General features: G+C 36.5%; 1 protein-coding gene across 1 annotated transcript; it reads right to left on the bottom strand.

Annotated features, from left to right (window-relative positions):
• Positions 1-306: 306 nt before the first annotated feature.
• On the bottom strand, positions 307-9,990 carry LOC131255113 (exopolygalacturonase-like). Its single transcript, XM_058255806.1, has 5 exons — positions 9,882-9,990; positions 1,678-1,757; positions 1,267-1,572; positions 652-1,167; positions 307-534 (listed from the first exon to the last, which is right to left on the bottom strand). Exons 1-5 carry the CDS (start codon positions 9,988-9,990, stop codon positions 307-309), a joined length of 1,239 nt encoding a protein of 412 aa, XP_058111789.1.
• Between the last annotated feature and the right edge of the window lie 2,431 nt (positions 9,991-12,421).

Genomic DNA, 12,421 nt, shown 5'->3' on the forward strand with positions numbered 1-12,421 from the left:
TTGAGCCAATTCAAACCAATCACATAGTCACAACGAACTCAGGCGAGTCTACAAACACAGTCAAGTCATTAACAATAAAAAATTCATTTGCACTACTTTGCATACCCTACTCCCTTAAGAGCATCCATCAATTTCCATGTATTAATACCCACTTTAAATTGATGAAGATTTTCTAGTAGTATCATTTTCAAATCAATGTAGAAATATAAATCAGAGAAGAAACAATGTAATTTATTCAATGTGTGAACAATAAAGATACAACGTTGTAAGTGTTAAGAAACTATGTATGGGAAGAAGTGAAGAGGATTAGAGGCAAGATTGTGGGCTTTGTGGGCCAGAAGAAGTTCCCTTGATATTAGAACATGAGGATGTGGCGGGTCCACCGTATCCATTGTAGACTAAGTTGATGTTGTTGAGCTGCATATTTTGACATGGCATGCTTTTGCTACATAAGAGATTGACTGCGACTTGTGATGCCGAACTACCTCGAATGTTCGTGAAGCTAACGTCATTGATCTTAACACGTGAAGGGGTCTAAAAGACAAAACACCAAACCAATTTAATCTGAGTTAGGTGTTTGTTGCCCTAAGTTTTAGAGATTTTTTGAAGTAACAAACCACAAATTAATGTATTGAGTTAGTGAAAAGGTACCAGTTGGGTGCATGATGCATATGGGCAATACTCTTGATCTATGATGATTGGATTATAGACATTGTTCATGACTATATCCTCGAATATGAAATTGGATGCAGACAAAATAGAAGAGTCTTGCCATGTCTTGATCCTTAAGCCATTGGTGGTCCCTGTGATGGTGCAGTTCCTCACATTCACGCCCACCACATTTCCTTCATTTGGATACTTTCCAAGGCTACCGATGCTGATTCCGTGTCCTGGCCCACAAAAGATGTTGGAGATGGAGACATTAGAATTGCCGGGTCCAATGGAGATGCAATCATCGCCGGTGCCTATTACTGAACGAGAGATCTTGACCCCACTTGAGTCTCCTATGTGAATACCGTCGGTGTTAGGGCTATCCCCAGGTGCAGAGATGTTAATGGCTTGGAGCTTTATGTTCTTGCACCCCACAATGTTCATGTGGAAGAGCTTGCTATTCACTGAAGATATGCCACGGATCGTTGCATCCGTCACAAACATGAATCTTAGGGACTGTGATTGTTATTAGAATAAACACAAGACACAAATTTCTTTAGTTAGTCATCTTCAAGCCATCCCATGTCCGTAGCTAGAAACCATAATAAAACTTACTGTTGGTAAGAGCTTGCATTTTTTCATCTTAGGGCATTGGTTGTGTGGCCAAGCTAAAGCTCCTTGACCATCGAATGTCCCACCTCCCGTAACCATCAAACCGTTAACGTATTGGAACTCTATCCAGCTGTCTGATTCGAACTTCTCAAGACCAGGGGCCTTCACCACCCCAGCGACTTGAAATGCAATAGTACTCTTACATGGCCCTTTGAACACTACTGGACCCACAAGGAATGTTCCTTTGGGAATCAAAACTCTACCGATACCATCCCATGCACATGCCTCCTTCCATGCATCCAACAGTGCCTACCAAACACATAAACACATGAAGAACTTCAATGGTTTGTACTAATCAAATGTATGTGTATTGCATATGATCAGAATCCAATATCATTGCATGTGCATGCTTACCTTACTGCTGTCTGTTTTACCATCAGCAATTGCACCAAAATCCTTCACATTGAAAACTTTCACTGGTGAAATGGCTTCGGCTACCCATGCAAATAAGAACACCAAACAAGCTATTCCAAAATTCAATTTCGAACCCATTTCTCGTGAAATATATGATATTATGAGATGGATTATGAGATGGTTAAGCTCTCTCTCTCTCTCTCTCTCTCTCTCTCTCTCACAACGATGGAATAAGAGAATCCCATTGGCATTGGGCATTTATAGATATAAACGTTGCATTTCAAACTTCTTTTGGTTTTTTAACGTTTCAACCACTTTCTTTCTTTGCTTGCCTTTCCCATGTTTTAAGAGAGATATCCTCTCAACGTTGTTAGGTATAACATCCTCCTATTCTTAGGTTTATATGTGTTTTAGATACCAACTTTCTCTAAAATTTCTCCCATTTTTAGTGGAGTTTGTTCCTGGTTTTAAGACCCGGACACATCTCATCATTACTTGCCTGCATCTACTTGGACCTGATTAGCTCCCACTAGGGTCGACTCGGGCGAGTCGAGTCGCTACTTGACTTGAGGCTGAACAAGTTGAGCCGAGTTGCCAAGTCATTTAATGAGTTGTTTTTTTTTTTTTTTTTTTTTGGGTTCCATTGGAACCCACTTTCTCAAATGGTCAGATGATTAGAGCCGTCTATTTTTCTTGGTACTTACATATATAAATAAGCCATCAATATCTAATAATCAATTTATCAATGATCTAGATCTTTGATTTTTTGGATTTCAATCGGGGCCATTAAAAAAGTTTCTTTTTAATGTTGCAAATTCATCAATACATACTGATGGTTTGCTTCATTAATTCGGCGTAAGTTTCGTTAGGTCACACCTATATCATAGCATCCAGGGATTCTGTGACACAACATATGCAAAAATGAACTCTTTTAATTGAAGCATCTCCAAGTAGTGTTGCAGCTTGGATTTTGGTAAACCTGAACCGACTAAGCCGTCCTAAATTCGGGTACGGTTGGGTCAGGTTGTCAGGGTCTGTAAAATTGAGTTGGGTTCGGGTTGTACAAATTCAGGTCAGTTTGGGTCTATTTAGGGTTGAGTATCCAAGAATGTGGGTTGGGTTCAGGTGAGCCAACTTGATCTGATTAGAATTCGGGTTGGGTTGGGTTGAGTTAGGTGCTGGGTTTCTTGAGGTTGGGTTGGGCTCGGGTGAGTTGCGCAACTGAGCCTATCTTTTGGTAAATATAGTACTTGTGTGAGGAATGCCTAAGGTGGCAATGGGTTGGTTGTCCCGCTTGACTCCACCGTGAGCTTGACCCATTAGCTGTGTTTAGTCACATGCATGGCCCAATCAATTTTCATGCTAGAACTAGGCTCAAGGTATTTTAGCCGAACCTAGTCCAACCCAACTGGACTTCATGTGTACATGTGATATTTTAATCCTTAGTTAAGCACATCTTGAATATAGACATTGGTTTCATTCTTCTAAAATGTTCATTTCTTGGAGGATATATGACTCATTTGAGCAAGTGGTAAATTAAGAACATTTGAAAGGGAAATAGGGTTATCAATTTTTGGCTAGGCAGGCTCGGCCAAACCAATTTTTCGGGCTTGGGCTTATTGTGATAGGCCAATTCTTGGTTTGGATGTTCATTGACCTTGGGTTGCAGGGGTTGGGCTAGGCTAGGCCCATTGCCTCAAAAGTGGGCATTCTTAGGGTTTGCATGGGAGCTTGTAAATGGAGGTAAATCGGAAATCAAGCTTATGCAATTGTGTTTGAATGAGAGTAAAAGAAATGCATATGAAATCTAAATATTTTATTTGGATGGGAGTAAATGGGAGGAATTGAAATGCATTGGAATTTTTCATTATATTCCAAAAAAGAAGTAGATCCAAAGCTCAAGTAGACCACACCACAAGAAATAAGGGGAGTTGAATGCTTGTCATTCAATTCTTCTTGTGGGGCACGGAAGTTTTGGATCAAGATGATATTTTTGTTTTCCCTTAATCCATGTTTGTGTTACGTTATGAACAAGTTGGACGATAGTTATGCATCCCTATGGGCCCTAGGCATATTTTAACTTTCAACGGTAAGCATTCAATTCCCCATGCTTCCTATGGTGTGGTACACTTGAGCTTTGGATCTACCTCAATTAATGAGCACGTATGATAGATGGACAATGTGGATTAGACATATACATAACAATGGGCCCCATAAAATTTATAGGCTCAATTTCTATCCATTTTGAACCCGTTTTCAACGCACTTACACCCACTCTCTTTTATGCTAAATTACTAAATGCTTCTCTTCCAATCAGGTGTGAGAAACAATCATTAATCATTTACACTCTATTTATGGTATAAATTAGAAAAAGGGTTTTTAAAGAGAACATTTTATTTACATGCCCATTTACTCACATTTCATTTTATTTCCATGTATTTATTCCCATTCACACACACCTCAAATGATATTTACCTACATTTATTCCTAACTCCCCCTATTTGCCTCAATTACTCTTATCCAAATGACCCCTATGTGATTTTTTCTACCTGAAAAACCATTTTAAACATAAATGAGTAATCAAATAAATAATTACACTATCAAATGAAAATTACACTTAGAAATGTAAAGAACTAAGAAAATTTTCTTCAAGTGCATAGCTTTTGCAGGAAATTATCCTGCTAAATGAATGACTTAAAGGGGGTGTTTGGATTGTAAGTTAATTTAGATAAGCTACTTATGCAAAAAGTATCTTATCTTGGTTTTTACTTATTCAGCCGACATGTATACTTGGTAAACAACATACTTATTAGCCAAAAAGTAAAAAAGCATGTTTGGTTTCCAACATCATAAGTAACTAGTTTCCAACATCAAAAGTAATATCCCTCGTGTTTGTTTGGTCCCCCTCACATCCACTATTACATGGGGCCAACCTTTGATGTGGAACATTCATTGTGTGGGGCTCACTTTTGATGTGGGCCATCCATCACGTGGGGCTCATATTGGATGTGGGTCATTCATCATTAGGGGCCGGCCTTTAATGCGCACCATCCATTATATAAGGCTCACCTTTGATGTACGTCATCCATCATATGGGGTCAACCTCAATGTAATTGTCCATGTGGGACCCACCTTCAATATCCACCACCCATCATGTGGAGCCCACCTTTGACATGGGTTGTCCATCGTGTGGGCCCCACCTTCAATGTGGGCCATCCATCATGTGCGGCCCACCTTGGATGCAAGCCATTCATCAATTGTATCAATGGATTTGTCAAATGTAGATCTGTAATGTGACAAACTTCCAACATGTCACGAGTAGAGATCTCATCCATTCATCCATCTAAATTTTTGGTCGTACTCAACCTGGATGTTCAAGATCCTCACCATTCATTAGGTAGGCCCATCAGTTAGTCCAAAAGATTAGGGTAGTCCACTGCCCACATCAATGCATGCATGTGGGCCACTCAATGAAATTACTAACTTTGTTTTGGGCCATGATCTGATGGGCTATAGTAGATAGGTTGTAGCGCCCATTGGTTGGTGTTTTCCATATTGGTTCTTGACTGTTACTCTGTTTTTTAGCTCAAATCGTGCCAACTGTCCAATTACGGTCCCCACCAATTATTCAACTTAGTTTGATTACCTTTATTTTGGGCCTATAACACATCCACATAATGACCCTTGGAATAAATGGTCCTGAGTAGCTCATGCATGTGCTACATGTACAGAAGATTTTCTTGTTGCATTTTGTGAAATTCATGATACCTGTGGAAATTTTTACATACAAACTTACTCACTGGCCTTTTTAGTTCAAATGACATAATTTTCATAAATGGGATGATCTTGTATGCCCCCAGTAGGGAGTTGAAATTTGCATTGATCAAACAATCTGGTGGCCCTTTTAACCCCTATTATTCTTGTAGGCAGTGTTTAAAGTATCGGTATCGCTACAAGTTTCACTAGCCAGGGATATGGAAATAATATCGATATTGCCGATAATATCGATGATAACCAGAAATGTGGAGAAATATGGAAAAGGACGGATTTCGAGACGGTTCTGGACCGTCTCTAAAATTGGTTGGTTTAAAGACGCTTTAGAGACGGCCGTAAACCGTCTTTAAAATTTTAGACGGCCCCTGACCGTCCCTAATATTGTCTTAAAAATTTGAACGTCTACAAATTATTTAAGACGGTCGTTGACCGTCTATATGCGGCCATCTGAGACGGTCAAAGACCGTCTCTAATAGAGACGGTTATCGACCGTCTTATATGCGGTCATTAGAGACGGTCATTGGCCGTCTGCATTAGAGACGGTCCTTAGCCGTCTTTTAGTTGTAATCTAAGACTGTCAAAGACCGTCTCTACTAGAGACGGTCCTTAGCCGCCTTATAGCCCCGTCAAAGACCGTCTCTATTAGAGACTGTTAAAGACCGTCTTGATTAGAGATTGTCAACGACCGTCTCTAATGCTAAAATTTGATTTAAAAAATATTTAAGAAGCTTAGAAAAAATAAATAACAAATGTTTAAGAAAATTTTAGATTTAAAAAAAAAAAAAAAAAAACTTTGATTTTAAAAAATTCTAGATTTTGAAAAAAAAAAATTAAGAACTTCGAATAATGTTGCTAACTTTGAAAAAAAAAAATCGATAAAAAAATGATATTTTGAAAAAGAAAATATAAAAACTTAAATAAAATTGTGAAAAAATTGACAAATTGTAAAAAAATATATATATTTTTTAAAAAAGAAAACTAAATTTTGTATTTTGACAAAAAAAATTAAAAAGTTATATAAAAAGATTTCGATAAGAAAAATGATATTTTGAAAAGAAAATTTTAAAAATTAAACAAAATTGTGAAAAAATCGACAAATTGTAAAAAAATATTTTTTTAAAAAAGAAAACTAGATTTTTTATTTTGACAAGAAAAATTAAAAAGTTATATAACAAAAGTGAAATTTAAAAATTGATATTTTGAAAAAGAAAATTTAAGAAATTAAACAAAATTGTGAAAAAATTGACAAATTGGAAAAAATATATATTTTTTAAAAAAGGAAATTAGATTTTGTATTTTGACAAGAAAAATTAAAAAGTTAGATAACAAAAGTGAAATATTTTATAATAAAAATGATATTTTGTTAAAAGAGTAAAAATATAGACATTTTGAAAAAAAATGTTATTTTTAAATAGAAATTGAAATTTATCTGTGAAAAATAAAATTACTAAATTATTAGGCACATCCACTAGTTGAACCTTTAATCATTTTTGGACAATCTAATCAGTTCAGATTGAAGAATAAATAACTACAGATGTTTAAATCAAATTTCACTGAAATTGTGTGATCAATCTTGTATGCCTAATATCTTTCTCATATGTAAACTGATTGGGGCGAGTAGCTACTCAAATTGAGGGTATTGATCAGTACAATAGAGTGAACGGACCAGACATGTAAAATGGGCCAAATATTTTGGTCAAAATTGCGATGTGAGAACCTAAGAATTGATGTTAGTAAGTTTTGTGGGCCCCATCATGATGTGTGTCGAACATCAACACCGTGGATTTGATGTGTCCCCTTTAGGTTATGAGATATCTCAAAAATCATCTATATACGAAACTCAAGTGGGCCATACCATCTAAAACTATGTGAAGACATCCTAAAAAATATAAAAGCACTTGGTGGGGCCCACATGAGTTTTGGATGCGGCTGAAAATTGGTCTGACCCCTCATCCAAGTGGGACACACATAATGAGTGGGTTGGATATGTGAATCACATTTAGGCAGGCCCAATATATGATTATGAATTTTTTAATGAAACCCTTCTCCACTATATTGTGTGGTGTGGCCCACCGAAGTCATGGATTGACTTTATTTTTGAGCTCTTGGGCCACCCAAGTCATGGATTGACTTTCTCCATATCGTTCAATGCTTTTCTTAGATCATTTTAAGATATTAACTAAAAAATGGGGTGGGTCGAAGGCTTAAGTGGACTACAAAGTGGGGATTGAACGTCCACCATTAACAATAACATTCATAGAAGTTTTGGATCAAGCTAATGTGAGAAAATCTTGTGGAATCGACCATTGATTAGCCTTTAACTAAAATTTTTATGATTATACTATCTTAGATGTTTATTAATTGAGCCTTTTTCTTCCTTAACAGAATCCATTACTAGATTGTCTTTTTGTGTTCATTCGTCTGCTGCCAAGTAAAGGCTCTAAGTATTCGGTTTTTTCTTCCGTACAAATGGAACACCTTTTCAAATATTTGAGACAAAAATGGCCTTGAACATTTTTTATATGATTTTTTTTTTCAAATTTTTGAGACGAAAATGGCCTTAAACATTTTTTATACGATTTTTTTATTTTTAAAAAAAATTTTGAGACGAAAATGGCCTTGAACATTTTTTATACGATTTCTATTTTTTCAAATTTTTGAGACGAAAATGACCTTGAACATTTTTTATACGACTTACTTTTTTTCAAAATTTTGAAACGAAAATCGCCTCAAACATTTTTTATACGATTTCTTTTATTACTATTTTCTAGTATTCTTCTCTTGCCATGATCTCCTGTACTTTCTAAACATGAGGTAAGTAAAGAGATTAAATGGACCACAAAGTTGGCCCACAATAATTCATATCTTTTTGTGTTTTCTCTTTATTTATATACTTTTGGTATTATGAACATGTTAGATGTCAAATAAACATTACTATAGGCCCAAGGAAGGTATCAACGGTGGAAATCATTATTCCACACTGTTTCATGTGGCATGGTCCAATTGAGTTTGGGATTTACCAAAAATTCGGGATCAACCCATACTGTTCATCCATTTTTCGAGATCATTTTAAAGAATTGTCTAAAAAATGATTCATATCCAAAGATTAATTAAATGGACCACACCACAAATAAGAGGAACAAATTGGCTACTCCCCCTAACACCATCCAATGGCTGGTGGTTGGTGCTCTGTGGGCCCCACCATAATGTATGTGTTTAATCCATGTCGTTCCTCTATTTGGAGAGATCATTTTAGGGCAATGTCCAAAGAATGAGTTAAATCCAAAGCTCTAGTGGACCCCAGCACAGATGATGGACCCCAGCACAAATGATCATTTTAAAATTTTTTTTTTTTAAAAAAAAAAACTTTTGAAGCAGTTGGATTTCAAATAAACATTACAATGGGCCTTAGGATAGTTTCAATGGTGGGAATCACCCTCCTTGTTGTTTTTTGTTGCGGGGTGTACTACAGACTTTTATGTCTCATTCTTTGGCTGATGACTTAAAATGATATCTCAAAATGGATGGATGGTGTAGATATAACAAATACATCATAGGCTTTTATATTTTTTAAATATTATATATATATATATATATATATATATATATATATACACACACACACACACACACACATACATGGAAAAGGTTATGTACGTCGAGCTCATGGGAACTCCCCCATGAGGTCGAGCTGTGTGGGCCACACCATGACGTGTGTCAAAAATCAACACCATGCATTTGATGGGTCCCCTTTAAATTATGGGATATCCCAAAAATCAGCAGTATACGGAACTCAAGTGGGCCATACTATCTAAAATCATGTGAAGACATGCCTAAAACATATAAAAGTACTTGGTGGGCCCCCACCTGAAATTTGGATGCATCTGGAACTCGGTATGAACCCTCATCCAAGTGGCACACACATAATGGATGGGCTGGATTCGTGAACCAGATCTCTGTAGGCCCAAAAAATAATTATAAATGTTTTAATAGAGGGTAACCCTTCTCAACTTTTGTATATTGTGTGGCCTACACAAGTCACATATTGATTTGATTTTTAATCCCTAGGCCCATCATGGAATATTGCATCTAACTGATGGAGTAGATGTTTGACACGCATCATGGTGGGGCCCACAAAGCCATACCAGATCTAAAGCACAAGTTACGTTATTTGGTGTATAGAAATAATGTGTGAGTTTTGTGTTTAATGTAAAATAGTGATGACAGATTCTTAATAATAGTGGCAATGATATATAGAGTTATCCAGACCATCTAAATAATGGGTCTAGTTATTAATGGTTAATATTTAAACCTTTTATTATATAAAACTATCTTAATCATCTATTAAATGGTCCCTTAAATGTAGGGATATTAATGTAGTTAATGTGTTAAATTATGGAAAACTCACAAGTTGCGGATTTGAAACTAACATCTCATTTCGAAGAGGAATTTTTCCCTCTTCCCATTTCCAATTCCCTCTTCTCCAGCGTCGCTGAACTCCCTGGAGAATGCCTCTCTGGATGACAGGCTGGAAGCCATCGCGCATCTTCCGGTTCGTGAACTCGTTGCGGCAGGTGCAGGTGGCTAGTGGACTGCATCTCTCCATGAGTATGAAAAGCTTTTCATACGAATGGATACTCCAAGGTCTGTTGATTTTTATGGATTTTCTTTGTTTCATGTACAATTCCTACAGTTTGGAAGATTAATTTTCTTTTTTTAAATGTAATTTTCGTGACTTCTCTTCCTACGGTTTTCATTTGCAATTCCTACGATTTTGATAGTGGAGATCTTTTTCTTTCTTAAGTTTGATACTAGATTCATACGTCTCCATCTTCAAGCAAATTGATGGGTTTGATCTCGTTGCATGGAATTGCATGATCTCTAGATACATCCAATGGTCTAGCTTGATGATGCATGTTGCATGTTTGATGAAATGCCTGACAGAAACAATCTCTTTAGAAAAATCCTATTTACGAGATGTGGAGGGAAAGTATTCAGCGGAATGGTTTTTTTTTTTTTACATGTGAATCGGCTTCAAGTGTTTATTGTGTGACATGCAGTAATTCTATTGGCGTCTTACTAAAAGTCTTTTCTTCCTTGAAACAACATCTTCTGTATTTGGGCAGAAGCCTGGCTTTGGAGGCTAGGCTTTTAATCAACTCCAACTCAAACAAGTCCTTTTGGTAGTGCATTTCAACAAACATAGTCAGCATTTGGAAGATTTATTTCCTTCTCATCTTAAGGTTTTCTTTGGTCTTTATGTGGTCACAATAAGGGATACAGATTGTTCTATCTTTCAGATTCAAGATCTGGTGGATGATACCCAGAAATGGAAAGTCCGACAGTGATGTTCCTGTCAAATCTCAGATTCTCCTCTGTTTTTTTTTTTCTCCTTTCTCCTTGTTTCAGAAGTGGGTCTCTCCCAAACTTCCCACAAACAATTGGGAAAGTTGATAATTAAGAAAATTAGGCTGTTTTTGTGGATAAATCTAAGAGCTATTGTTCCTTCAAGTCAGAGGTTAGTCTTAGAGATCACTTTGGAGCTTGATTTATCAATCAACTTGGAGAGAAGTTTGGAATTTTGATTGGAGCTAAATATGAAATCAGTTTTGAAAAATCTCATTGATTAGCTCAGAACTGAGCTAGGAGGACTTAGTTCGTAGTTTGTAAGTACTGAAACTAATTGCGAATCCATTAAAAAAGGCTTTGTCAATTGTTGTCAGAGTAAAGCTTCAGAATATAAGTGACTTGTTAATTAGTTCATCGAGTAAACTCAAAAACTTTAAAAAAGAATCAGAAAAGAAAAGAAAAAGCAAAAAGAACTCGAAAACTGAGTGACCAGCTTTGGAATACTCCTCGATTGGATCAGTTACAAAAACTGATGTGGAATATGTGGTTAATCGGGGCAATGGTGTTTAATTGGTGCTGTTGCATTTGGTTGCTTGTTCATGTTTCTTGTTTCTACGTGGTTGTTTTGATATTAGCTACTGATTAAATAGTCTCACATCATTTATTATTATTTCTTACATGACCTGAGATAATTTTCATTAATGCTTGATACACCTTAAGAGTGGGCCCACCACATTTTTCAAATCAGTGGTGGGCTCCACCATCCACATAATCAGTTAAGTGAACCCCACAAACTGTCCTATCGGAATTTTGGACCCTGTGATTTCTTTGATCAGTGAACTTGCCCTTCATATGTGTTGCATCTCTCCATTGCAAGAAGCACTTTTGCTTGCTTGACCTTCATTACCTTTCTAGATCACCCCAGAAGACTATGAATGGATCATCCTTTATGGCTTGACCTTAGGTTTCCTTTATGATTCCCACTCTAGAGGTTGATGCTGCAAAAAGGTCAAAGTTTTTAAAAATGAAAAAACTTGAGACAATCCTAGTCTTGTCTTCTGATGCTTTTATCTTAGAGACATTAATTTGACATTAGTTATCCAGATAATGCCCTTGTGTTTCTTTGCAACCTTGAACTAACGTCTCTGGTGAGAATGAAATATTTCCAATGGTTTCTCTTGCAACAAATCTTGCATTGCTCTCTCTCTCTCACTCTCTCTCTCTCTCTCTCTCTCACACACACACACACACACACACACACACACACACACTTGTTGAGAATGGTGTATTACTTTTCATGGGCATATTATTAGCTTTACACCTGTTAATGAAAAAAGTTCTTTAAAGTTATTCTTTGAAATCATGTGTTTATCTGTCTGATGACCTCTACAGCCTGGTATTAATATGTGGATGTTGTTTTTTTAATATTCTAATGCACCAACTAAACTCATCTACGATAAGGCCTTTCTTTCTACTTGTTCTCGGCAGGATGGCGCCCGAGGTTATGGAGCAATTGCATGGTTAAATCATTTGCTTGGTAGTGGATGCTCAGTGGTTGAAGTTTTACAAGAGTAATCCAATCAGATGGTTAAATCATTTGTTTGGTATGAATGTCAGTCTA

The sequence above is a fragment of the Magnolia sinica genome, chromosome 9 (assembly GCF_029962835.1).
Source record: "Magnolia sinica isolate HGM2019 chromosome 9, MsV1, whole genome shotgun sequence".
NCBI classification, from domain to species: Eukaryota; Viridiplantae; Streptophyta; class Magnoliopsida; order Magnoliales; family Magnoliaceae; genus Magnolia; species Magnolia sinica.

What these genes read in the sequence shown, in the direction of transcription:
- LOC131255113 (XM_058255806.1), bottom strand. Translation starts at nt 9,990, where the DNA reads ATGGCTTCCAGCCTGTCATCCAGAGAGGCATTCTCCAGGGAGTTCAGC. An exon ending in GTAAAACAGACAGCAGTAAG is followed by an intron (nt 1,573 to 1,677) that starts GTAAGCATGCAC and finishes TGTGTTTGGTAG; the next exon opens with GCACTGTTGGATGCATGGAA. An exon ending in ATGCATCATGCACCCAACTG is followed by an intron (nt 535 to 651) that starts GTACCTTTTCAC and finishes TTTGTCTTTTAG; the next exon opens with ACCCCTTCACGTGTTAAGAT.